The 24,407-nt window shown below is 43.8% G+C and overlaps 1 protein-coding gene across 1 annotated transcript in view; it reads right to left on the reverse strand.

Moving 5' to 3' along the window:
• Positions 1 to 23,156, reverse strand: part of LOC134657281 (eukaryotic translation initiation factor 4E transporter-like) — a 39,477-nt gene extending 16,321 nt beyond the window's left edge. Inside the window, exons 1-13 of the mRNA XM_063512863.1 lie at positions 22,645 to 23,156; positions 16,438 to 16,609; positions 15,231 to 15,309; positions 14,602 to 14,830; positions 12,845 to 12,968; positions 11,516 to 11,608; positions 10,596 to 10,664; positions 8,648 to 8,747; positions 7,491 to 7,658; positions 6,740 to 6,847; positions 5,654 to 5,765; positions 3,768 to 3,896; positions 433 to 545 (exon numbers count right to left, since the gene is read on the reverse strand). Coding sequence (XP_063368933.1) covers positions 433 to 545; positions 3,768 to 3,896; positions 5,654 to 5,765; positions 6,740 to 6,847; positions 7,491 to 7,658; positions 8,648 to 8,747; positions 10,596 to 10,664; positions 11,516 to 11,608; positions 12,845 to 12,968; positions 14,602 to 14,830; positions 15,231 to 15,309; positions 16,438 to 16,609; positions 22,645 to 22,924 — 1,776 coding nt within the window. The 5' untranslated portion in view covers positions 22,925 to 23,156. The remainder of the gene's footprint in view (positions 1 to 432; positions 546 to 3,767; positions 3,897 to 5,653; positions 5,766 to 6,739; positions 6,848 to 7,490; positions 7,659 to 8,647; positions 8,748 to 10,595; positions 10,665 to 11,515; positions 11,609 to 12,844; positions 12,969 to 14,601; positions 14,831 to 15,230; positions 15,310 to 16,437; positions 16,610 to 22,644) is intronic.
• Between the last annotated feature and the right edge of the window lie 1,251 nt (positions 23,157 to 24,407).

The raw sequence follows: 24,407 nt of genomic DNA on the forward strand, positions 1-24,407 counted from the left end.
GGCCATATGATAGAGGTTGATGGCAACCGAGGTGGTTACCGCGCATGAATTGCAGGCGGCACATGCTTATTGGCGTGGAGTTTCATTGCCAAGTGTAAGCATTATAATGATCCTTGGACTCTTATCCGTGGACGTTTGCTATAAATGAGTAAAGCTTTGGATTCCTCCGAAAGCGGTGCCGTCATATAGCGGCAGCAAAAGACGGCCGTCTTTACGGTGTCGACATGTGGAAAGTACCACGGCGTCATAACACACCGTCAGCCACCAAGGTCAAAGCGGCAAATTTGAAAAATGTAGGCGCGAAGGGATATCGTCGCAAAAAAAATTTGAATTTCGCGCCTTTTTCTACTGACAAGATTTGCTTGACCATCTATAATTTACTTGGAGGATGAAATATCATCAGAAGAGGAAAATAATCGCTTATATACTGACTAGTCGCTTGAAGGCGGACAGGTCGTGGTCGGAGTGCGGCGCGGGCTGCGGCGGCCGCAGGCGCGCCTCCAGCTCCTCCAGGCTGTGGATCTTGCCGCCGACGTTGTTCATCTCTGCAACATTACATCAAGTGAGTGTACAGTCAGCAGCAGAAGTTGCTAAGCGGGCCAGGTGTTCAAAATATCTTGACGCGACTTTATTGTTAAGATAATAAGAGCGTGTCAAGGTAATTTTGAACACCTGGCCCGCTTAGCAACTTCTGCTGCTGAGTGTACAAGTAAATTGCACATGCATCATATTGTTCAATTGCCCCATCAGCATTTTGTTTATATAAAGGTTTCATAATTAGTCAATAAGTACCTATTCATTCTCAATATATGATTCACGTTCGCTATTCTATAAATGTGCACACCTATCAAGTTATAAATGTTATAATAAATAAGTTTTATCTCAAGAAATCGTTTTTCGTGTTCCAAATTACTATCAAGATATTAACTCACATTTATAGACGGGTCTAACGCGAAATTTATTCAATTACCTTCAAAACGCGAAGGTTTTAAATATTATATTATCAAGATATTTATCAAGTAAGAGTTAGCAAGTATTCTAACAGTGAGCTCAGCTGGTTTCGGATGGCTCGGCCGAAAATTCTGGATTTGAAGTTATCCACCGAATGATACAAAGCGGAACGATGTAGCCACCACGAATAAATAATAGTACTAGATACAGAAGGTTCACTCTCTAACAAAACGCGTCTATTACGACAGATATGAGCGCTAGGTGGCGCAAGAGCGAGCAGGCGTCCGTTCAATAGCCGCGCGGTAACTACTATGGCTAGACACCGAAAATGGTGTGGGCCGCATCGCATTTATAATACTTGTAGCGACGCGACGAAATCGCGGAGTGAGCCACGCCTGTCACGGCACATACAACGATCGCACGTTTAAAAAAGCGGCCAAGTGCGAGTCGGACTCGCCCATGAAGGGTTCCGTATTTAGGCGATTTATGACGTATAAAAAAAAACTACTTACTAGATCTCGTTCAAACCAATTTTTGGTGGAAGTTTACATGGTAATGTACATCATATATTTTTTTTAGTTTTATCATTCTCTTATTTTAGAAGTTACAGGGGGGGGGGACACACATTTTACCACTTTGGAAGTGTCTCTCGCGCAAACTATTCAGTTTAGAAAAAAATGATATTAGAAACCTCAATATCATTTTTGAAGACCTATCCATAGATACCCCACGTATGGGTTTGATGAAAAAAAAATTTTTGAGTTTCAGTTCGAAGTATGGGGAACCCCAAAAATTTATTGTTTTTTTTTCTATTTTTGTGTGAAAATCTTAATGCGGTTCACAGAATACATCTACTTACCAAGTTTCTACAGTATAGTTCTTATAGTTTCGGAGAAAAGTGGCTGTGACATACGGACGGACAGACAGACGGACAGACAGACAGACAGACAGACATGACGAATCTATAAGGGTTCCGTTTTTTGCCATTTGGCTACGGAACCCTAAAAACCTACCTACCGAACGAGCACGCTAAGTCCACAGCAAACCAACAAGCGCATTCGGAACGCGCTCGCTCCTGGCCAGTCAAAAGGGCAGTGGAAATACCTATCGTGGTCGAATCTGTTATCTTCAAAAACGATCAATAATAGTCATGTGTTTATCACCGTAAAAAATTGCTCAGAACGCCGTTAGTGCAGCAGAGTGTAGCTATTAGGACCTAGCAGAGTGTAGCAATTAGGACCTAGCAGCTTGTGCTCTAGTGAAAATATCTTCCAAGTCTTAGCCACGCTGTCCGGCCCTATAGTTCGTTTTTTTAGCATTAGAAAGAACTTGAAAGAAGGTAAGCGATCTTGACATGTCTTTTAATTGAAAAACGCTTTTTAAAAATCAGTAAATATTACTTATGAAAGCTGAAGAACATAAATGATCGTATTAGATTCATAATTGTTACATATTTGCCGTAACTTATTTTTAAAATGTGTTTTTCAATTAAAAGACACATCATGATTGTTTACCTTTTCTAATGCTAAAAAAACGAACTATAAGCATACTCGTAAGTAATATAACCTTGGAGGATATAATCAAACGGAGACGCCTTGACTGTAATTTTCTGTACAAAACAGTCTGCCGATTTTTGCGGGGGAGGGGCACGTCAAATGTATGCGTAAGGCCTACTGTCCACGGAAGCGTAGCTGCATAGACGCGTATTCGTCATTGTACGCTTGGTCTACGCTTGCTTGCAGCCACAGACAATCCAACCTCTAGACATAGCATAGTCGCGCTACCCCCTCTGCCACACATACGGTAGCGTTACTCCATCTTCGAGTCAATCCCGTGCCGTGATTGGTCCGTGTCTTTGAACGGACCAATCACGGCACGGGATTCGCGCACCTCGTCCCCCCGCACCCCCGTATTTTTGGCAGCATCGGTTTCATGAAAGAATTGGCCTAAGCTCAGTCTAGAGGTTGGATTGTCGGTGCTTGCAGCCTACATACAAAACTGCACAACTCTGTCCACGGAGAGGCAAAGTCGCGTCAGCCGCTCCGTGGACAGAGTTGTGCGGTTTTGTATGTAGGCTGCAAGCAAGCGTACAGTGACGAATACGCGTCTATGCAGCTACGCTTCCGTGGACAGTAGGCCTAACGTAAAAATAGTCATGTCAGATAAACGTCAGTCCATACATTGTGTATGACCATTGGCCGCCTATTTTCGACAGAGGGGAAAGCCTGTTAATGGCTACTCCGTTTGGATTCTTCTTAGAGGATATAACTCTAAAGCTTTGTATTCCTCCGAAAACGGTGCCGTCATATTACGGCCGCTATATAGCGTTGACTGACGTCACTAGAACGTTGTCTATGTAAACAAGATGGCGCGGTTTCCTAGACGGCGTTACGTTACGTTAATTGTCAACGTAACGTAAGATGACGGCCGTCATGACGGTGTCGATAGTTTCGTGAACGTTTTATTAGATAGCGGTGACGCCATTTTGAATAAATGACACGAGATTTGAATAAATGATTCCGTACTACGATTATTTTCCTCTTCTGATGATATTTCATTCTCCAAGTAAATTATAGATGATCAAGCAAATCTTGTCAGTAGGAAAAGGCGCGAAATTCAAATTTTCTATGGGACGTTACCCCATCGCACCTACATTTTTCAAATTTGCCGCTTTGACCTTGGTGGATGACGGTGTGTTATGACGCCGTGGTACTTTCCACATGTCGCCACCGTAAAGACGGCCGTCTTTTGCGGCCGCTATATGACGGCACCGTTTTCGGAGGAATCCAAAGCTTAAGAATATAACGTGTACATACCAGGCCTCGGGTCGGAGTTGGCATTAGCTCGGCGCAGCAGGTCCAGCAGCGAGGGCGGCGCGGCGGGGGATATCGGCGCGAACATGTGGCTCGGCTCGCTCGCTGGTGGACGCGCCGGATTATCTAGGTCTGAGAAAAGGTAACAATGTTTAAAACCCACCCTGTAATCCACTAGACTTATACCGATATGAACCGTGATTACCAGGAAAGCTCGAAAATATATATTTTTTAGGGTTCCGTACCCAAAGGGTAAAAACGGGACCGTATTACTAAGACTCCGCTGTCCGTCCGTCCGTCCGTCTGTCACCAGGCTGTATCTCACGAACCGTGATAGCTAGACAGTTGAAATTTTCACAGATGATGTATTTCTGTTGCCGCTATAACAACAAATACTAAAAACAGAATAAAATAAAGATTTAAGTGGGGCTCCCATACAACAAACGTGATTTTTGACCGAAGTTAAGCAACGTCGGGCGGGGTCAGTACTTGGATGGGTGACCGTTTTTTTGCTTGTTTTGCTCTATTTTTTGTTGATGGTGCGGAACCCTCCGTGCGCGAGTCCGACTCGCACTTGGCCGGTTTTTAGGGTTCCGTAGCCAAATGGCAAAAAACGGAACCCTTATAGATTCGTCATGTCTGTCTGTCTGTCCGTCCGTATGTCACAGCCACTTTTCTCCAAAACTATAAGAACTATACTGTTGAAACTTGGTAAGTAGATGTATTCTGTGAACCGCATTAAGATTTTCACACAAAAATAGAAAAAAAACAATAAATTTTTGGGGTTCCCCATACTTTGAACTGAAACTCAAAAATGTTTTTTTCATCAAACCCATACGTGTGGGGTATCTATGGATAGGTCTTCAAAAATGATATTGAGGTTTCTAATATCATTTTTTTCTAAACTGAATAGTTTGCGCGAGAGACACTTCCAAAGTGGTAAAATGTGTGTCCCCCCCCCCCCCCCCTGTAACTTCTAAAATAAGAGAATGATAAAACTAAAAAATATATGATGTACATTACCATGTACCAACCTAGTCTCAAACTAAGCAAAGCTTGTACTATGAGTGCTAGGCGACGATATACATACTTATATAGATAAATACATAAAACACACCCATGGCTCAGGAACAAATAATTGTGTTCGTCACACAAATAAGTGCCCTTACTGGGATTCGAACCCAGGGCCATCGGCTTCACAGGCAGGGTCACTACCCACTAGGCCAGACCGGTCGTCAACAATAATACAAAAGGTAATCACGGTGAAACTAACCGTGAATCATTCAAAACTGCCACCTGAATTTTTCCTAATGAGATTTGTCTGACACTGTAGTCAATCGATTTTTCTTCAATAACATTTGCAGATTTTACCAACGCGCCGCTGCCGATACCGGCAATTCCTAATTGCTATTGATTTGCGATTGCCAATACGTAGAGCGAACTACCGAAAGGCGCATACCGTAGTTCAGGAAGGCCTCGTTCTCAATTATCAGTTCATGAATTTAAAAAAAATTACAATATACAACAACCTACATAACTACGGGTGGTATTCCACCTGTCCAATTTATTTGTCCAATGTCATTGCGTCTCACTCTCTCATTAAGTAAGATGTGAGACGCAATACACATTGGACAAAGAAATTGGCCCTAAGTGCAACACAAACCCTAAACCATAAAGTGCAGTGGTGGAACGGGATGCAGATATAGTTGGTCTAACCAATTTGTCAGTCAGTAAGAACACTAAGAACCAGGAAACTTACACTCATCCTTTTCTTTTGGGTGCTAGTACTAGTGTAAGAGAAAGATAGTATGATTCTCTCTATGTTTGAAATTACATTCCTTTGACAAACTATAAGTACATAAAGAGTTAGAAAAATAGAAACAACTTACCGTCGACCATGTTAGTCAGTAGCCTCTCATAATGGCGCGAGTCATTGGTGGGACTTTCGCGACGGAACCAGCGGCTAAATCTGCTGCCGCCTTCGCTCTCAGCGCCACCATTCTAAAAACACACCGTATATAAGTAAACCAGTTCCACACTCTCAACGACATTAAGCGCCGATTGCACCATCCCACTAACTCGGGGTTAACCGGTTAAACCGTTAACCCAGTGTCATATTGTATTAGTAACCGTGCTAACTCCAGGTTTAACCGGTTAACCCCGGGTTAGTGAATGGTGCAAGTGGCCCTAAAGCTCGGTTTTCCTAGGATAGCGGTGCCGTCATATAGCGGCCGTCTCCATGCTAAATAATACGGCTAAATATGGATGTTGTAGTATTTGTATGGAGACGGCCGCTATATGACGGCACCACTTTCGGACGAAACCAAAGCTTAAGAGTCCGCAGCAGAGCAGCAAGCTCGGCCGAATTTCACCTTCCCATACAAACGGAGTTTCGTTCTCATTTGAAAACTACGTGTTGGATTGTAATGAAACTTTGCACATAAAATGACATGAAATCGAGTCTATAAAATAAACGAAATCAAGCTAAAACAAGTTTTGTATGAAAAACTTAAATTCGCTGTATTTTTTTAACTATGGTATCTGAAGCTACATAAACTAATTACAGACCTAAATATACCTTATCCTATTCTAATTACAAAACTTCAGAGCAAACTATTATTTTTAAAATGAGAACGTAAGTTCGTTTGTATGGAGAACCGAGTTTGCCGGGGACCCTTAAACCAATGCTAAAGCTTTGGTTTCCTCCGAAAGCGGTGCCGTCATATAGCGGCCGTCTCCATACAAATACTACGACATCCATATTTAGCCGTATTATTTAGTACGGAGACGGCCGCTATATGACGGCACCGCTATCCTAGGAAAACCGATCTTAAGCAGAGATACCACATTACTACAGTCAGCAGCAGAAGTTGCTAAGCGAGCGAGGTGTTCAAAATGATCTTGACGCGACTTTATTGTTTAGAGAATAAGAGCGTGTCAAGGGAATTTCTAAGCAATTTGGACGTAAAACGTACCGTCAACACGTCGGGTATGGAATCCAGCTTGAGGAACTCGTCCAGGTTGAAGTCGGGCTGCGCGCCCGCCGGTTCCTCGGCCTTCGACTCCACCCCCGAGTCCTTATCCTGGTGACAAATATCAAGTTACAAACAAGCTCAGTATAAAGGCAAGTGTTTTTTTGGTCAATTTAAACGCTTTAAAACCGCTTTAAAACGATCCAAGACGTAACCATGGCAACGAGCGAGTATTAGGCGGTTATCACTGAAGCGAATTCGCACGCCGCTCCGGTGTATGAGCGTCACACATATATACAGATGTAGTGCATAACTATTTGCCATCGTATTTTCACGGAAACGTACGGACGCGTCTTGCTATTTCAGTCAGTCTCGGTACAAAAAGTACTGAGGTTGACTGAAGTAACATGACAAATACGAACGTTTACGCCGTGAACGTTATGTTCAATTAGTATTATTTTTAATAGGTGACGATGATCCTTTTGTCATTATGCAGCCGTGCGATGGCCAAGTCATTATACGTATTACAAATTAAAGATATCTTATTGATACGGTTTTAACACCCCCTGGCACTGATTAAAATAACCGACTTGGTTTCACATTACATCTCAAAACTTTTTTGTAGTAAAAGCGTTGCGAGACTTGCGCCTTTTTACATTAATGTTTTTGATGGGATCTGTATTATAAATTATAACGATCCACTATCATACCGGAGCGGCATTCGAATACACAATCAGTGTGACTTTAAACTCACATTGCTAGTGTCATTGGAGTCTTCGATCGGTGCAGGTTCAGACGTGGACTCGCTCCGCCACCGCTCGAGTCGCTCGCCTCGCTCGGGGCGCTCGCTTCGCTCGTTTCGCTCGTTACGCTCGCTTCGCTCGGTGCCGGGCGATCTGGCACCGCTGTTGTTGTTCCATTTCTGTAGACAAAGGAATAGACATTTACGGCGTTATTCTTTAAAGCTTTGGTTTCCTCCGAAAGCGGTGCCGTCATATAGCGGCCGTCTCCATACAAATACTACGACATCCATATTTAGCCGTATTATTTAGTATGGAGACGGCCGCTATATGACGGCACGCTATCCTAGGAAAACCGATCTTAACGTCTGCTAAGTTAATCAGCTGATGATCGTCGTTTGTCCTTCTCTATGGCATAACGACAGATAGGGACAAACGATGGTCATCAACTGATTGAGTTAGCAGCCGTTTATGAATAACGCCATTAACCTTTTCAACGCCAATAACATACAAAGCCATCGTCACTAATCGTGCCCACAGCGCCATGAACACCTATAGGTGTTGGTGTACGCTGTAAAAGTAACCTTCACACTTTCAAGTAAGGTTTACATTAGCTCGCTTGCGCCGTGACCTTGGCGTGTGAGTGACGTTTTTGTTTGATATAAAGCGTTCAAAAGGTTAATGCAGTGAACAAATTTTTAACTAGCGTATATACGAGACTTCTACTTGTATTGTATAATTATGTATTCATAATTAAACCTTGTTTCTTCCTTAATTAAACTTCAGTAACATTACAATTATAATGTTATTAATAAAACTAACTTTATTTTGCATGCAAACATTTTAAATAATTATTAAGGACCCCTCTACAGAGTAAAGGCCTCCTTCATTTTTCGCCACAGGCCGCGTAGCCAAAGTGCCAATCGCTTACGCTCCGTAGCAATCGAAACGTAACTGTCACTGTCGCACTAATATTAAATGGAAGAGTAATAAAGAGACACAAAGCGATACGATGATGGGAAAGCGCAAGCGATCGTCACCTTGGCTAGACCACCAGGTCTCTATATGCCTTTTCCATCCAATCTGTCCCGGTCTTTTTACAATTTCGTCACACGTCACACCGATATATACGAGTCTTCTACTGTTGTATAATTATACAATATTTATGTACCTCAGTCTCTTTGCCGCTCGTGGAGCCGTTCTTTTTGGTCGGCTCGTCGAAACCGCGGAGTTCGATGGTGTCGTGTTGAGATGTCGGCCCTCCACTAAACCTGCACACATAAACATTACATCTGTATAACCATGTCTCTTGCAAATAAATTCATTCATACAATTACACTTTGCCGGCTCTAGGTTCGAGAGCTGCGTGCAATTTAACCTTTTCAACGCCAAGAGCCACTAAAGTGGTCGAGTGCTGTCGTGCCCATGACGCCAACAGCCACTAAAAAGGCTATGACGGACGCTGTCAAAGCAATTTTCCTGCTGACAGATAAAAGGTTTATTTTCGCTCTTCATATTGCAACCATTTGGCGTATAAGCCACATTTTAGCATGGGACGAAAAGCGTTGAAAAGGTTAAAAGGAAAAAGTTAAAACATGTAAAAGCTGTACATAAAAGTTTGGGAACCTCTGCTATCATCATCATCAGGCCTTTAACATTTTGACAGATGATTTATGCAGCGTCTATAAGCGAGGAACAACGTCTCTCGGGGCTGTATAAGCCAATGCGGGACCGGCATTTGCGACCGCATCTGTGACAGCTGAAGTAGGGAGCCATGTCGGCAGTACCGTCAGGCACTGACAATCTACATAGGCAATGACAATTATTTCATGAAACCGATGCTGCCATAAATACGGGGGTGCGGGGGGACGAGGTGAGCGAATCCCGTGCCGTGATTGGTCCGTTCAAAGACACGGACCAATTACGGCACGGGATTGACTCGAAGATGGAATAACGCTACCGTATGTGTGGCAGAGGGGGTAGCGCGACTATGCTATGTCTAGAGGTTGGATTGTCTGTGCCGTCAGGTCTTGGAACCATGCGTTGTCGTGAATGTCGCGACCTTTCACGATGGCACCCCTCCATCCATCGCGATCGGACGCGAGCTCCACCCAAGTGTCCCTATCGATGTCAAAAGCGACCATGTCGCGTTTCACGCAGTCCTTAAATAGTTATTTGTACAACAAGTGATCAAAGTTTGATATTTCTTCGAGTGCTTATTTTGAGTCCCGTGCAAGCGAAAGATTCTATAATAGATTCACGAGCGTAGCGAGTGAATCTAATTTAGAATCTTGAGCGTAGTAAGGGACTCAAAAGCACACGAGATGTAAATAACTTTGATCTCGTGTAGTACACAACATTTTTCACCTCAGCGCAGTGAGAACATACCTATTAGACAACTTGAAAAATGTAATCCTTGTTCATCACTTAATACCTGCACTCATGTTTTCTTAAGATATACAAACAATTAAGTTTAATTACCGCAATGGAACACAAAAACAAAACGTAATAATAAATTCCATTAAAATAATATAGAAATAACAAACATTAACTGTACACTTCAATCGAAAACTTTTTTTGTAAAAAAAATCTTTGTAAGATACGGTCCGAATTGCGGATACGTACTATTTGTCAACTATGGTAGAAATTCTTAAAAGTAAAATAATTAATTTTGCGTGATGATCTGTGTATTTTTTGAGTTCGTTATTTTAATTGTACAATAAAATACCTAAAATATAGTATTTTATCAGTTTTTATCAAATCTTAAACTTTATTTTTATTTATTAATTATTAAGAATTCATACTCGTACGTGGTTTGGAACGATGCGGTCTGAAGTTTTTCGGGGGTCTATTATAAACCGTGAATATACTGTTGAATGTCGTTTTAACTTTTTTTCGTCTGTTTCTTTTTGCTAACAGTGTGAAAGGGGCAGAGATAATAGAACCCAAGTATTTCGAACTTTTATTAGACCCCGCATGTTGAAATGACATTTGACTATAAAGGTCACTTGAATGTCATTTTGTCTCACTCAGTGAGCAAAATCGCATTTTGCTCACTGTTTTTAAGAACCAAAGTACCCTTGTTCGAGCTGCTGAGGTGAAAATGTAAATTTACTCACCACTCTGGTTCATCTTCTTTCTCAAAACGTCGTTGAGAATAGCGACCACCTGATCTGCGGTTGTCTTCCCTGTGAAACGAACAACATAAGTTACAAAAAAATATTTGAACATAAAGTGTTGGAACTTGCTATTGCCACAGAATAAATAATAGTACTAGGTACAGAAGACTCACTCTCTAACAAAACGCGTCTGTTACTATCAGCACAGATATGGCCGCTAGGTGGCGACAGCGCCACGCGCGGCTTATGGCTAGCCACCAAAAGTGGTGTGGAACGGATGTACTTTTAGCTACCTGTAGCAAAGCGACGAAATCGCGGAGTGAGCCACGCCTGCTATTGCTAACTATGTAAACAAACCGCCATATTGAAATCATCACTCAGAGCCAATTTCAATATGGCGGTTTGAGTACATAGTTAGCAAGTTCCATAGAATGACACTAAGATTTTATGATCTGAAACGTCTTTAAAATCAGACCGCGCAAAAACCAAAATTAACGAAAACTGATGGCGTGATTTCATTGCAACTATAGTTTCAATCAAGAATAATCATGATCAAGTGCGGGTAGTTCGCAAAACTCGTAGCAAGATGTTGATACAATTCCTCGCCAGTCTGCCTGTAACCACGAACGTAACGTCACGTTCGAAACGTCAGGCCATAAATAAACGTTATAAAAGTATGAACTATACCTGGATTATCTTTGTTTAGAAGAAACCATTTCTTGAAAATGCACAGACTATAATCGAACACGATTTAGTTATCAAAATGAGCTTTGTTATAAAACCAATTGGTTAAGGCCTTAGGCCCGGAGCATGAATGCCTACTTTTTATTATTTTTTAAACAGGTAAGCTTTAAGTGTCATCGATTGGAACCAAAAACCGAATAGCATAAAATTACTTTAACAACGTTGAACGTTCTTACCTCTCTCTCTGTTTTTCGTTGTTGAATCGGTCTTCCCTTTCCCTCTTAATGTCAGAGGAGTAGGAGTCACGAGTAAACGAACGTCGCTCGAACCTGCAACATAAAAAATATCTAATAATTGTTGTAATTTTTTAGGTTGGATTATTTTAAAGCTGTAAAAATAATAGTAGGTTCATAATTAAAAGAATAGGTTTATAAACGACTAGCGACCCGCCGCAGCTTTGCACGGGTTAACAAATTATACATTAACCTTCCTCTTGAATTACTCTATCTATTAAAAAAACCCGCATCAAAATCCGTTCCGTAGTTTTAAAGATCTAAGCATACAGACAGCGGGAAGCGACTTTGTTATATACTATGTAGTGACGTGACATATATTGAGCACCCAACGTAACCGCAGCTGACGTTCACGAGGCGTTACAGTACATCTTCCTGAATCCTTTAAACGCCACGCGGATCGTGTGTGGCGCGTCATCGTGAACCTTGTCGGAATGCATGAAGGTTGATATTGGTCTGTAGCCGCGCGCCTTTATTGACGTCTTTAGCGGTCAAATGATTAAATAAATATATATACTCCGAACCGACCCGAATGTGGTACGTCCCGCACCATGGTTCGTGAACGTTTCTAGCCTCCCTACTGGTACTTACTCGTACCTACCGCCGTTGGGCCGGTGTTCGCGAGGCCGGTAGGGTTCGCTGGGCCGGTAGTACAGCCCGAGTCACGTGTAACACGCTCCCTAGCCTCCCTACTGGTACTTACTCGTACCTATCGCCGTTGGGCCGGTGTTCGCGAGGCCGGTAGGGTTCGCTGGGCCGGTAGTACAGCCCGAGTCACGTGTAACACGCTCCCTAGCCTCCCTACTGGTACTTACTCGTACCTACCGCCGTTGGGCCGGTGTTCGCGAGGCCGGTAGGGTTCGCTGGGCCGGTAGTACAGCCCGAGTCACGTGTAACACGCTCCCTAGCCTCCCTACTGGTACTTACTCGTACCTATCGCCGTTGGGCCGGTGTTCGCGAGGCCGGTAGGGTTCGCTGGGCCGGTAGTACAGCCCGAGTCACGTGTAACACGCTCCCTAGCCTCCCTACTGGTACTTACTCGTACCTATCGCCGTTGGGCCGGTGTTCGCGAGGCCGGTAGGGTTCGCTGGGCCGGTAGTACAGCCCGAGTCACGTGTAACACGCTCCCTAGCCTCCCTACTGGTACTTACTCGTACCTATCGCCGTTGGGCCGGTGTTCGCGAGGCCGGTAGGGTTCGCTGGGCCGGTAGTAGAGCCCGAGTCACGTGTAACACGCTCCCTAGCCTCCCTACTGGTACTTACTGATCGTACCTATCGCCGTTGGGCCGGTGTTCGCGAGGCCGGTAGGGTTCGCTAGGCCGGTACTCTCCCTCCTCCCAGCCGGAATGCGGTACGTCTCGCACCATGATTCGCCCGGAGCCGATACGACGACCCGCTGTAAAAAAAACATAGCGTTAATATTTACAATATCCAGTGTTAAAGTTATAATCAAGTAATATGTTACACCTCTGTCTAAGTGGGATAAGAACGATAGCCAATATGGAAAAATGTTGGCAATACTAATACAATGTCATACCGAGCCTTGAGGCATGCATCACCTGTATTTGCCGAGTTTACGTTTATATAGGCCTTTTATACATCATTTAGTTCATTCGCAATAATAATTCGTTACGAAGAATTGAAAAGGCCATACTTATATAATTCTAAGCAAACATGAAAAGACCCACAGTGGACACAGTGGAATAACATGAACTAATCCATGAATTCCTCCACCTGAGAAGAAAATGAAATTGGTAATTGTGAACTGGTAATGGTATCTACCTGGTTCAGGCTTCAGGCTTGGCTTGCGCGGGCGCGGGGCACAGCGGGGACTCCGGCCTCGTCCTAGCCACATGCGGAGGCGGGGCCGCAGCGGCAGCAGGCGCCCCACAGCCACTCGTGAAGGATCGCCGTTGGGGAGACAGCACTATGTTAACACTATACCTGGTTCAGGCTTGGCTTGCGCCGGCGCGGGGCACAGCGGGGACTCCGGCCTCGTCCTAGCCACATGCGGAGGCGGGGCCGCAGCGGCAGCAGGCGCCCCACAGCCACTCGTGAAGGATCGCCGTTGGGGAGACAGCACTATGTTAACACTATACCTGGTTCAGGCTTGGCTTGCGCCGGCGCGGGGCACAGCGGGGACTCCGGCCTCGTCCTAGCCACATGCGGAGGCGGGGCCGCAGCGGCAGCAGGCGCCCCACAGCCACTCGTGAAGGATCGCCGTTGGGGAGACAGCACTATGTTAACACTATACCTGGTTCAGGCTTGGCTTGCGCCGGCGCGGGGCACAGCGGGGACTCCGGCCTCGTCCTAGCCACATGCGGAGGCGGGGCCGCAACGGCAGCAGGCGCCCCACAGCCACTCGTGAAGGATCGCCGTTGGGGAGACAGCACTATGTTAACACTATACCTGGTTCAGGCTTGGCTTGCGCCGGCGCGGGGCACAGCGGGGACTCCGGCCTCGTCCTAGCCACATGCGGAGGCGGGGCCGCAGCGGCAGCAGGCGCCCCACAGCCACTCGTGAAGGATCGCCGTTGGGGAGACAGCACTATGTTAACACTATACCTGGTTCAGGCTTGGCTTGAGCGGGCGCGGGGCACAGCGGGGACTCCGGCCTCGTCCTAGCGACATGCGGAGGCGGGGCCGCAGCGGCAGCAGGCGCCCCACAGCCGCTCGTGAAGGATCGCCGTTGGGGAGACAGCACTATGTTAACACTATACCTGGTTCAGGCTTGGCTTGCGCGGGCGCGGAGCACAGCGGGGACTCCGGCCTCGTCCTAGCCTCGTGCGGCGGAGGTGCCGCAGCGGCAGCAGGCGCCCCACAGTCACTCGTGAAGGATCGCCGTTGGGGAGACAGCACTATGTTAACACTATACCTGGTTCAGGCTTGGCTTGAGCGGGCGCGGGGCACAGCGGGGACTCCGGCCTCGTCCTAGCCACATGCGGAGGTGAGGCCGCAGCGGCAGCAGGCGCCCCACAGCCACTCGTGAAGGATCGCCGTTGGGGAGACAGCACTATGTGAACACTATACCTGGTTCAGGCTTGGCTTGCGCGGGCGCGGGGCACAGCGGGGACTCCGGCCTCGTCCTAGCCACGTGCGGCGGAGGTGCCGCAGCGGCAGCAGGCGCCCCACAGCCACTCGTAAAGGATCGCCGTTGGGGAGACAGCACTATGCCGCTGCTCGGCTCGCTCTCCTTACGGACGCGCTCGCGAGGGTCGGCGGAACGACGCTCTCGCTCGCGCTCGCGGCCGTACACTCCCTGGAAAAATTGAGATATCAGACTTTTGTCTGAAGCTTTAAATGCTATATTTGTTACGTATTAAAGCCCCATTTAGACGGTTCAAGAACTTGCATTCGATTTTCGTTAGATTACGGTATTTGGTCGAATATTGCATGCAAGTTCTTGAACAGTCTAAACAGGGCTTTATACAATAACCTTGAACACTTCATCTGTGTAATAATCTCTGACACCGGGGAGGCTTTCTCAAATGTATTTATTGTCCTGGGGAGGAGAACGAGTGGGGTCCCTGAAGTTGCAATCCATATTAATGTAATCTTAATACGTCTGGTAGCCTGTATGCTTGAGTGTCACCAAAATGGTATCAAAATAAATGTAACATATTATACTCGTATATTTATTATTTCTATACGACACATACCTTGTGGTTTTCGGCTGGTGCATCGCCTCTGGCACCTCGGTCATCTTCGTTAGGGGAGTCGGACCTCTTTTTCAACACCCTGAAATGGAAAACAATGTTAATTTCATGCTCATACTCAACTTTATTTACACAAGGTATGTATTATTTGTGTTATGGGGTTGCCATTTCACTGCCTTATTTAAGAACAACAGTTTTATGCGTCCTGATGTCCTGAACTATTGCTGCACTTTTATTCAGTCTATCTACAATTCTACACGTTCTTACTACTTGGATATGAATATTAGGGGACATCTTACACAGATCAACGTAGCCCCAAACTAAGCAAAGCTTGTACTATGGGTGCTAGGCGACGATATAGATACTTATATAGATAAATACATACTTATATACATAGAAATACTTATCTGTGAACTCCCATAATCTGACAGAATTATGTGCTAGCGCTGGCTAGTCCTACATATTAGGAGCACGGAACTACTTACAGGTGAATAAGTATAGCCGAAGTTACAGAACTGCCGGAATACAACACTCTTCAGCCAGAACCCCACCCTTGCGATGGTCTCTTGCAGTGGTCCTGGATCATAACAATGTGACTTGGGCACAGTACTACAGTACTCACAGCGCGAGCGCGTCGCAGCCCGCGAGCGGCACGTCGAGCCCCTTCTTGACGAGCGGCGAGTGCCGTAGCCGTAACAGTTGTTCCCGGGTGTAGGTGAGCGGCCGCCGCGCCGGCAACGCCTGTGTAAGCTATAGTAATAGTACTCACAGCGCGAGCGCGTCGCAGCCCGCGAGCGGCACGTCGAGCCCCTTCTTGACGAGCGGCGAGTGCCGTAGCCGTAACAGTTGTTCCCGGGTGTAGGTGAGCGGCCGCCGCGCCGGCAACGCCTGTGTAAGCTATAGTAATAGTACTCACAGTGCGAGCGCGTCGCAGCCCGCGAGCGGCACGTCGAGCCCCTTCTTAACGAGCGGCGAGTGCCGCAGCCGCAACAGTTGTTCCCGGGTGTAGGTGAGCGGCCGCCGCGCCGGCAACGCCCGTGTAAGCTATAGTAATAGTACTCACAGCGCGAGCGCGTCGCAGCCCGCGAGCGGCACGTCGAGCCCCTTCTTCACAAGCGGCGAGTGCCGCAGCCGTAACAGTTGTTCCCGGGTGTAGGTGAGCGGCCGCCGCGCCGGCAACGCCTGTGTAAGCTATAGTAATAGTACTCACAGCGCGAGCGCGTCGCAGCCCGCGAGCGGCACGTCGAGCCCCTTCTTGACGAGCGGCGAGTGCCTCAGCCGTAACAGTTGTTCCCGGGTGTAGGTGAGCGGCCGCCGCGCCGGCCCGACGGCGAGCACCGCCGGGTCGCCGCCGCCGCTCATCGACCCGCTCTCGTCGTGACCTGGTCACAAAAGAAGAATGTTATGGTACGCGGAAACACAAAAAAGAGTAATGGACCATCGGTATTATCAAAGTATGCTTTCAGGACCCTTTGAGCAAGGTAAAGCCTTCTCAAGAAGTCCATAGAAACGATTCACATGTTGATATCTCTATCAGCCACAGTTTACCGCGACAGATGAATTTTATTGTGTGCCGATTGTCGACATTCGTCTTCAGTGCAGATTACAGATCGTGTTTTATTAAGTCTGTATACATTAGTACCTATTATAGTATTTTGCAATATTTACATTTTTAAATGTGTCTCTCCTGCTCGCCATAGCAGATCAAACCACCGACACGTCGCCGTTAATAGCCTAAGTGCCAGTTGCACCATCCGCACTTGACAGACTGATCAACGTCACCCGGCGCGCCGCGGCGGTTTACTATGAAACTTTCCATACAATAAAATTTAGCGAACTCTTTAACGATGACTTAACAGTTTGGTGCAACCGACCCTATGGCCGATCAGGAGCAGTTGGTCTCGATGGTCGATATTTTGTGGGGCAGTAAATCTAAACCGTACTTAAATGTTTTCAATAAAAGATAACTTTTTCAGGACAATACCTAAATTACCCAACATACTCGTAATCAAACCAAAACGCATATGTACTCGTATCTTACTAATCCTATACATATACTCCAACCGACATACATTGTACGGTCATTCCGCCCTATTGTGACAATTAGCTTGGCCGAAAACGTCGTATCTTTATACTAACTGTCAGTGACTAAAAACTTTTCGTTGTCAACTATGAAGGTGACCGGTTCAGGAACAAATACTGATGCAAATAGCTTCAGCCCTTCGTTTTGACCGTTGAGGGGTGGTTTGTAATAAACTAGAGCTTTATTATAAATGCTTCATTCTTTTGACGAGATTATGGGAGTGTAAATGTGCCTTAGTTGACCCCTAATTTTAATTTGCTCTGTAATACTTTTTGTTGCGAAATTTCTGTCAGCGTTACTATTTTTTTGGGGCAATTATAATTTTGTGGTCAGAATCTAGTGCCTAGGTATATACGTATAGGCACTAATCCATACTAATATTATAAATTCGAAAGTGTGTCTGTCTGTCTGTTACCTCTTCACACTTAAACTGCTGAACCGATTTAGTTGAAGTTTCGAGTCCCGGGGAAGGACATAGGGTAGTTTTTAACCCAGAAGTCATCCTTTAAGGGAGTGAAAAGGGGGGTGGAAGCACCCCTTGATATAATATGGCTTTTAAAAATGCTGATCTAAAGTAGCTTTGGTCTGTGGGATGTCTTCTATCTGCCGGTCTTTCTTAGTATAGGTACTGTTATTTACGGCACTCATTTACTGAAGTATACGATGCTGATCTGAAATTTATTTATTTATTTATTTAAACCTTTGGGAAACAAACAGGCAAAAACAACACACATAGTAAATCAGATAACAATTATGACCCACAATCTTCTGGTTTAAGCTTGGAGATCCTATTATAATTTGTTTCAAAAAGCAGAAAATCTGACCTATCTTATAAAATGACACTCGCGTCATGGTGCATGCATCTGGTGCTGTCGATCGAGGCTTTACGACACTCATAATACGTACTGTGGATACGTATGTGATGTGGTGGTACTGACAGTTGCACAAATGCACATGTGCATAATGTACCTTAGCTTGAGGAACTGTGGGTGCATATAGGAACAGGAAAACATAATCAGTATGTGTGCTGTCATGATATCGCCACCGCCTTAGGTATAAATGGTATATTTGGTGATAGAAAATTAAGAAAAGACGGGTTTAACTCGGTATCTTTGTTCAATGGTAAAGGAAAGAGAATAGTGTACTTCAGTAAATGAGTGCCGTAAATAACAGTATACTAAGAAAGACCGGCAGATAGAACACATCCCACAGACCAAAGCTAATTTATATCAGCATTTTTAAAAGCCATATTATATCAAGGGGTGCATGGGGTCAGTTGGCATAAGCTCAAAATCCAGGTACCCTGTCCGTCTACTTGGGGTTGCACGAAGGTCAACAACAACCGGGAGCCTATATGGATGTACTTGCCTGTTGCTGCAGAAGCAGGTTTAGAAATTGTCAGGTGCAAATATGTACTGCAAATGCATAAAACAGTGCCGCGGCTGGTTCAATTGGAAAAACAGGCAGCTTAAATGTTCAGACCTCTGTATGTGCAGTGGATCGTCATCATCATCTTCCTCGCGTTGTCCCGGCATTTTGCCAAATGTACATTGCGTTGTTTAATTTAAAATACTACGCGCCACTTGCACTATCCCACTGACCCCGGGGTTAAGCGGGTAAACCGTTAACACAGTATCGAATTGTACTGGTAACCATGGTAACTCCAGGTTTAACCGGTTAATTCCGGGTTAGTGGGATGATGCAAGTGGCAGATCACACTAACAGATCTAAAACAATAATAATTATATTCACCATTCGTGTGTTTAAAACAGTACCTAAGCCCTACTTCACGGACGATCATGCATTGAGATATTTGAGATCACCCTAACCCACGCTGAATATTATTTTTTATCTCCCATGTTTCAACAGATTTATATAATAAACTATATATTTTTGTAAACTAGATAAGTGTAGCTTTACGACTATATTTTTTTTTGGGATTTCGATTATACTTTAAAAAAAAATTGGTAATTATAAAAAAACATATATACTTTTTTTAGTCTTTTCTACTTTATTCATTTTTTTTAGTTAGAAAGTGCATTGTTTTTGTTCTAAAAATAGATTCCTCATCCTCAATTTATTTGAAAATGATATATCACATGCCCTAATTAGGTATTAGGGCATGTGATATAGCTTTAGAGAAATGTGGCTTCAATTGAAGCGCGGCAGCGTCGAAATTCACCCCCTTCCCCCCCCCCCCCACTAAATGTGAGTTAGCTCTCGTTGTCTCCCGGTTTCTATCAACTCAAGACCACCTAAGGATCAACTGTGCCAAGTTTCAGCGCATAGTCACAAAGTGCAAGGTTCCCATACAACTGCGTGCAGTATCAAAGGGGCTATAGTGAGTGTTAACCAAACATTGAATAGGTTTGTATAAGTTTAAAAAACATTGAAAGGACTCTGCGGCATTTAGTTATTATTTTCATCTTCTATCATTTATGATTACCTTACACAAAGGTGAATTTATTAGTTTACTTTTATCACTATTGTTTTCTTGTCGACCTTTTCACATGAAGAAAGCAATTATTTATTAATTTACATAATTAATTAAATATGGTAAAAAAAGAAATTATATTCATTGACCCTACTGTAATTCAATAATTGTTTATACATAATATATTGATTTATGTAAAAAGGTAAGGTGAAAGGTGATTGACATGAACTTTTATGCATTTTTATGTATAAATAGAATAACATACTTTGTAAATAGAATAATATCGAAATAAAAAGACGAATATTGGGCGCCGTGACGGTTTCAAGCCCCGATAAGTAAAATGAATACTAGTGGCAAGCGATTTTTCATTGGGTGTTAAATTGTGACATTTAATTAGTGACTCTTGACTAGTCTGACTGTACCCAGCCAATAATTAGCGACGCACAAATATCACGGAAACGCGCACACACAATCATAGTGAAATGATTGTCTTCGTATTGTTATCTTGCACCGTTTCCCGTGCTAGTTGGCCACAGAGAGCTCGAATTGTTATCGATACCAGAAACAAGTTTAGCGGTGTTTTGTATTTCTTGTATTGTATTTGTATTTTGTATTTCAATAACAAAACATGCCTCTTAGCATAGAGAAAAAAATACATTGATTGCTCACTCCATACATCAGTTTTAGTACCAAAAAGACTATTAGCATCTAGCATCGAGTAGCGGAACTATCAGTACTGCTACTTGACAATAGATGTAGCAACGACCGGAAAGTCTTACGCTGTTGAGATAAGACTTTCCGGTCGGTGCTACATTTATTGTCAAGTAGCAGTACTTATAGTTCCGCTACTCGATGCTAGATGTAGCCACTGAAATTAATAGTCTAACTGATGTATGGAGTGAGCACTCTTGTCTTACTATATTTCTCTATGATCTTAGTTAAAATAGTTCCAGTCTTTAGCTTTAAAAACATACTTTTTACAATGGTATAAAAGTAATTGAACAGTAAAATATGGGAATCATTAATTATATAACTAATGTAAGGTGTTCACAAATATCTGAGCACGCCTCTATTGTCAAGGCGTTAGAGTGCTTGTTCAGATATTGTGAACACCTTGGCCGCTCCGATATATCTGACGGCAACTGTAGTAACATAGACATACCTAAGTAGATTTGCTCCGAAAAACAAAAATCTTTGTCATGATAACAAACATAACAAACCTTAACCTCAGCAAAACGTGATTCGTTAAGAACACCAATTTCAAACCGGAATGAATCACAGTTCAAAATGCACTTTATGCAATTCCGCCACTAGACGCCAGACAAAACAAAACTACCGTTCCAATTTTACATTCTTAATGCTCACGAACATTCGAGCGAGGCGAGGACTCTAAACGAACCAGTAGCAGTACAAACAATATAGCAGGTATAGACATCTCAGGCCAAAAGTGTACAAGCAAAAAAAATGTTTATTTGCCAAGTATAGAAGTTGTGTACTTTTCCATGTCCAATCCAATAATAGTGTAATTTTGAAAAAGGCTATACTTTTTTTTTTGAAGGCGTAGAATACACGACTTAGACAGCTTTTTAGGGTTCCGTACCCAAAGGGTAAAAACGGGACCCTATTACTAACTCCACTGTCCGTCTGTTACCAGGCTGTATCTCATGAACCGTGATAGCTAGACAGTTCAAATTTTCACAGATGATGTATTTCTGTTGCCGCTATAACAACAAATACTATAAAGTACGGAACCCTCGGTGGGCGAGTCCGACTCGCACTTGTCCGGTATTTTTAGTATCTATTCGTCTGTTACCTTATCGCAACTAAACTAATGCACGCATTTTGACGAAGTGTGGCATACATAATGATTTGCCTTATTTTATTTTAGAATAAGAATAAGAATTCGTTTATTCATGGCAAACTAAACTACATTTAATACAAACTTATTACAAAAAGTATATTTTAAACAGAAATTATAGTTTACCACGAAATGGTCTCGCCTCAGCATAATGCTAACCCGAAAGTCAGCGCTGGTCTTCCGGCGAGACCATTTGTGGAAATGTAGGTACTCTGGTTTAGCTAAAAACTCGACTCGTCTCCGATAGCCGTGGCAATGAGAATAAGCGGCCAGAAACGAAGGTTATAAAAAGTTAGACAATCGCTGGCGGATAGGAAATTGTATCTAACTTGAGTCACCTTGATCGCTTGGAAGTTTGGCTAACGTTGGTTATGATGGGTCAGAGTAAACTTCGCTAAGCTTTATGAAGCGATTGCAAAGATCGCCAGGTCACTACACTTTTACTTAACACAAATACAAACTTTCACGATTTATACCCAAAATGTTATTTACCTTTACTATAAATTACTTCCGACATTTCGAAGACGAATTTTGCTCGCGGTATCGAAGACAGACATTTTCTCTTAGAAATGCAAAGGTTATAAGTACTTGTTAAATACTGCGCCACGTCACTCAAATTCCATCCTACACCTTTTGTCTGTCTGTCTGTCTATAGCTCAGTAATGCAATTCCATATTAAATAAACAATATTAGTGCGGCATAGGTACACAAAAGGGTAATATAACATAGCATAGATCATAGCTAAAGAACGTTATTTTACATAATTACATAACTCAAGGAAGAGTGCCTTGCTAGCCTTAGCTATATTTTTTGTGAGGATATGACAGAACACTAAAAATTTAACTCGGACATAAAGATATCATAAAACGTGCCAAAACTACCAAATACATAAAAACATTATTCTCACTCTTCATCAATCGGTTAAAAGTTATAAAGTTAAGCTTTGGTGTCCGGTTGACGTTGTACGCTACGTACAGCGTCGCTTTATAGAAGTGTTGCCGTCACATCCGATATGACGCTGAGACAAACGAAGGTAACTTACTCCAAGAAACGCGTTTAACCCTCTTCGAAGGCGGCCCGGCGTGGACCCGCGGCGGCAGATGTGCCGGCACCTTCCTCAGCGCACTCTGGTATCTCATAAGGAACGCGTGAACAGCACACTTCACGGGGCTAGAGTATTTCTCCGAAGGCAACGTCGCCACGGCCGCGACGGCAACTGTAGTCTTCCTAGAACGCCTCTTCCCAGCTCGGTTGCGCGCTCTACGCCTTCTCCTCTTACTCTTAATTTCCACTGGCTGCAATGGCGGCTCCTTACTGACCATCTTACGACCGACGCGCGTTTTGATCGTTATTTTGAAAGCGTCACAAGATGGCGGACTAAACTTAAAACTAACTTAACTTAGAATAAAATTGAAATAAAAACAATACGATTAAAAATTAAAAACGCTTAGACTACGGTGTCTAAGAGACAGAATGTACGCGTTACGTATAAGCACGTTTAACGTCACTACGTAGGTGTCCCGGGAAGATGGAAAATAGTCAAAAATTCGGAGGCGGGAGTCGCGAAGCGCACGAATTCGTCTCAGAGACTGAAGCCGAGCGGACGACGAATAGAGGAATAGCTGAAACTACCCGCCATTTTGTAATAAAAGTATAGACGTACCCGTATTTAGGAAAAATAAACTGGTTTCGTAGTTGTTTGTTACAATCTTGCCTTCATGTCTAGTTGCTAAGGGCAGCATAGTTAGCGCAATAAATTGATCATTCGTAAACCTTATTGCAAAGAAAATAAAGTATGTTATTGGTTAGTGTTCCTGTGTATTTGACCACGTTCGAGCGGTGGTAATTTTATGACTTTGACTGAAATAATTGCTTCTTTAGTATACATTGGGATATACAACGATAGCTGAGAAAGTCGTAAAATTCAATTTAAGAGTAGTTAGGTGTTTTAGTTTCTTATCTTATATGCCATATTAATAAAATCACAAATCATTACGAAAAGTCAACTCCAAAGCGTCATTTCTCCCATATTTGCGTAGCATGACGCGATATCGTGTGTGTATTTATGTGTTTTATATGATAATAGTGACTCGCCCCGGCTTCGCACGGGTTACATAAAACCTTATCAAATTATACACCTAAACCTTCCTCGAGAATCACTCTATGTGTACACACACACACACCACACACACACTAAGTGTACTTACAAGAGTTACAAGTCTTGTAAGTTTTACATACGTAAGTAGGGACACAGCTATACTAGAGAATGAGAGATGAATATCGATATATCATTCTAACAAATATCTCGGGCCTATTGATAGGTGAAAACCGCATGAAAATCCGTTCAGGTGTTTTCGAATTTATCGCGAACATACATACATACACATAAACAGACAGACGCGGCGGGGGACTTTGTTTTATAAGGTGTACCTAGTGATATTTGTTTAATCATGCGTGACGTTCTCGATAACACGCACGAAATCAACACTCCATTGCACTGATTGCACCCATTGACATAGATATCTAGGGACTGGCTTTACGGGCAATAATAATGAGGCATGACAGGGGACAGTACAGCGGTGTGAAATCGCTACAACGCGATTGGTTGACGAGTTCGCATCACGCGCGCGATTGGTTGACGAGTTCGCATTACGCGCGCTATTGGTCGCAACTAGTCGCGTTAGACTGCACGATTGGCTGGAATTCGTGGGTAGCACCGCTGAACTAGTACGATGTTTAGTGCCCCATTAGCCCGTCCTTAGATATTATACGTCAATGATTGCACCAGATCAAAACAAGCATATC

The sequence above is a fragment of the Cydia amplana genome, chromosome 19 (genome assembly GCF_948474715.1).
Source record: "Cydia amplana chromosome 19, ilCydAmpl1.1, whole genome shotgun sequence".
NCBI lineage: Eukaryota > Metazoa > Arthropoda > Insecta > Lepidoptera > Tortricidae > Cydia > Cydia amplana.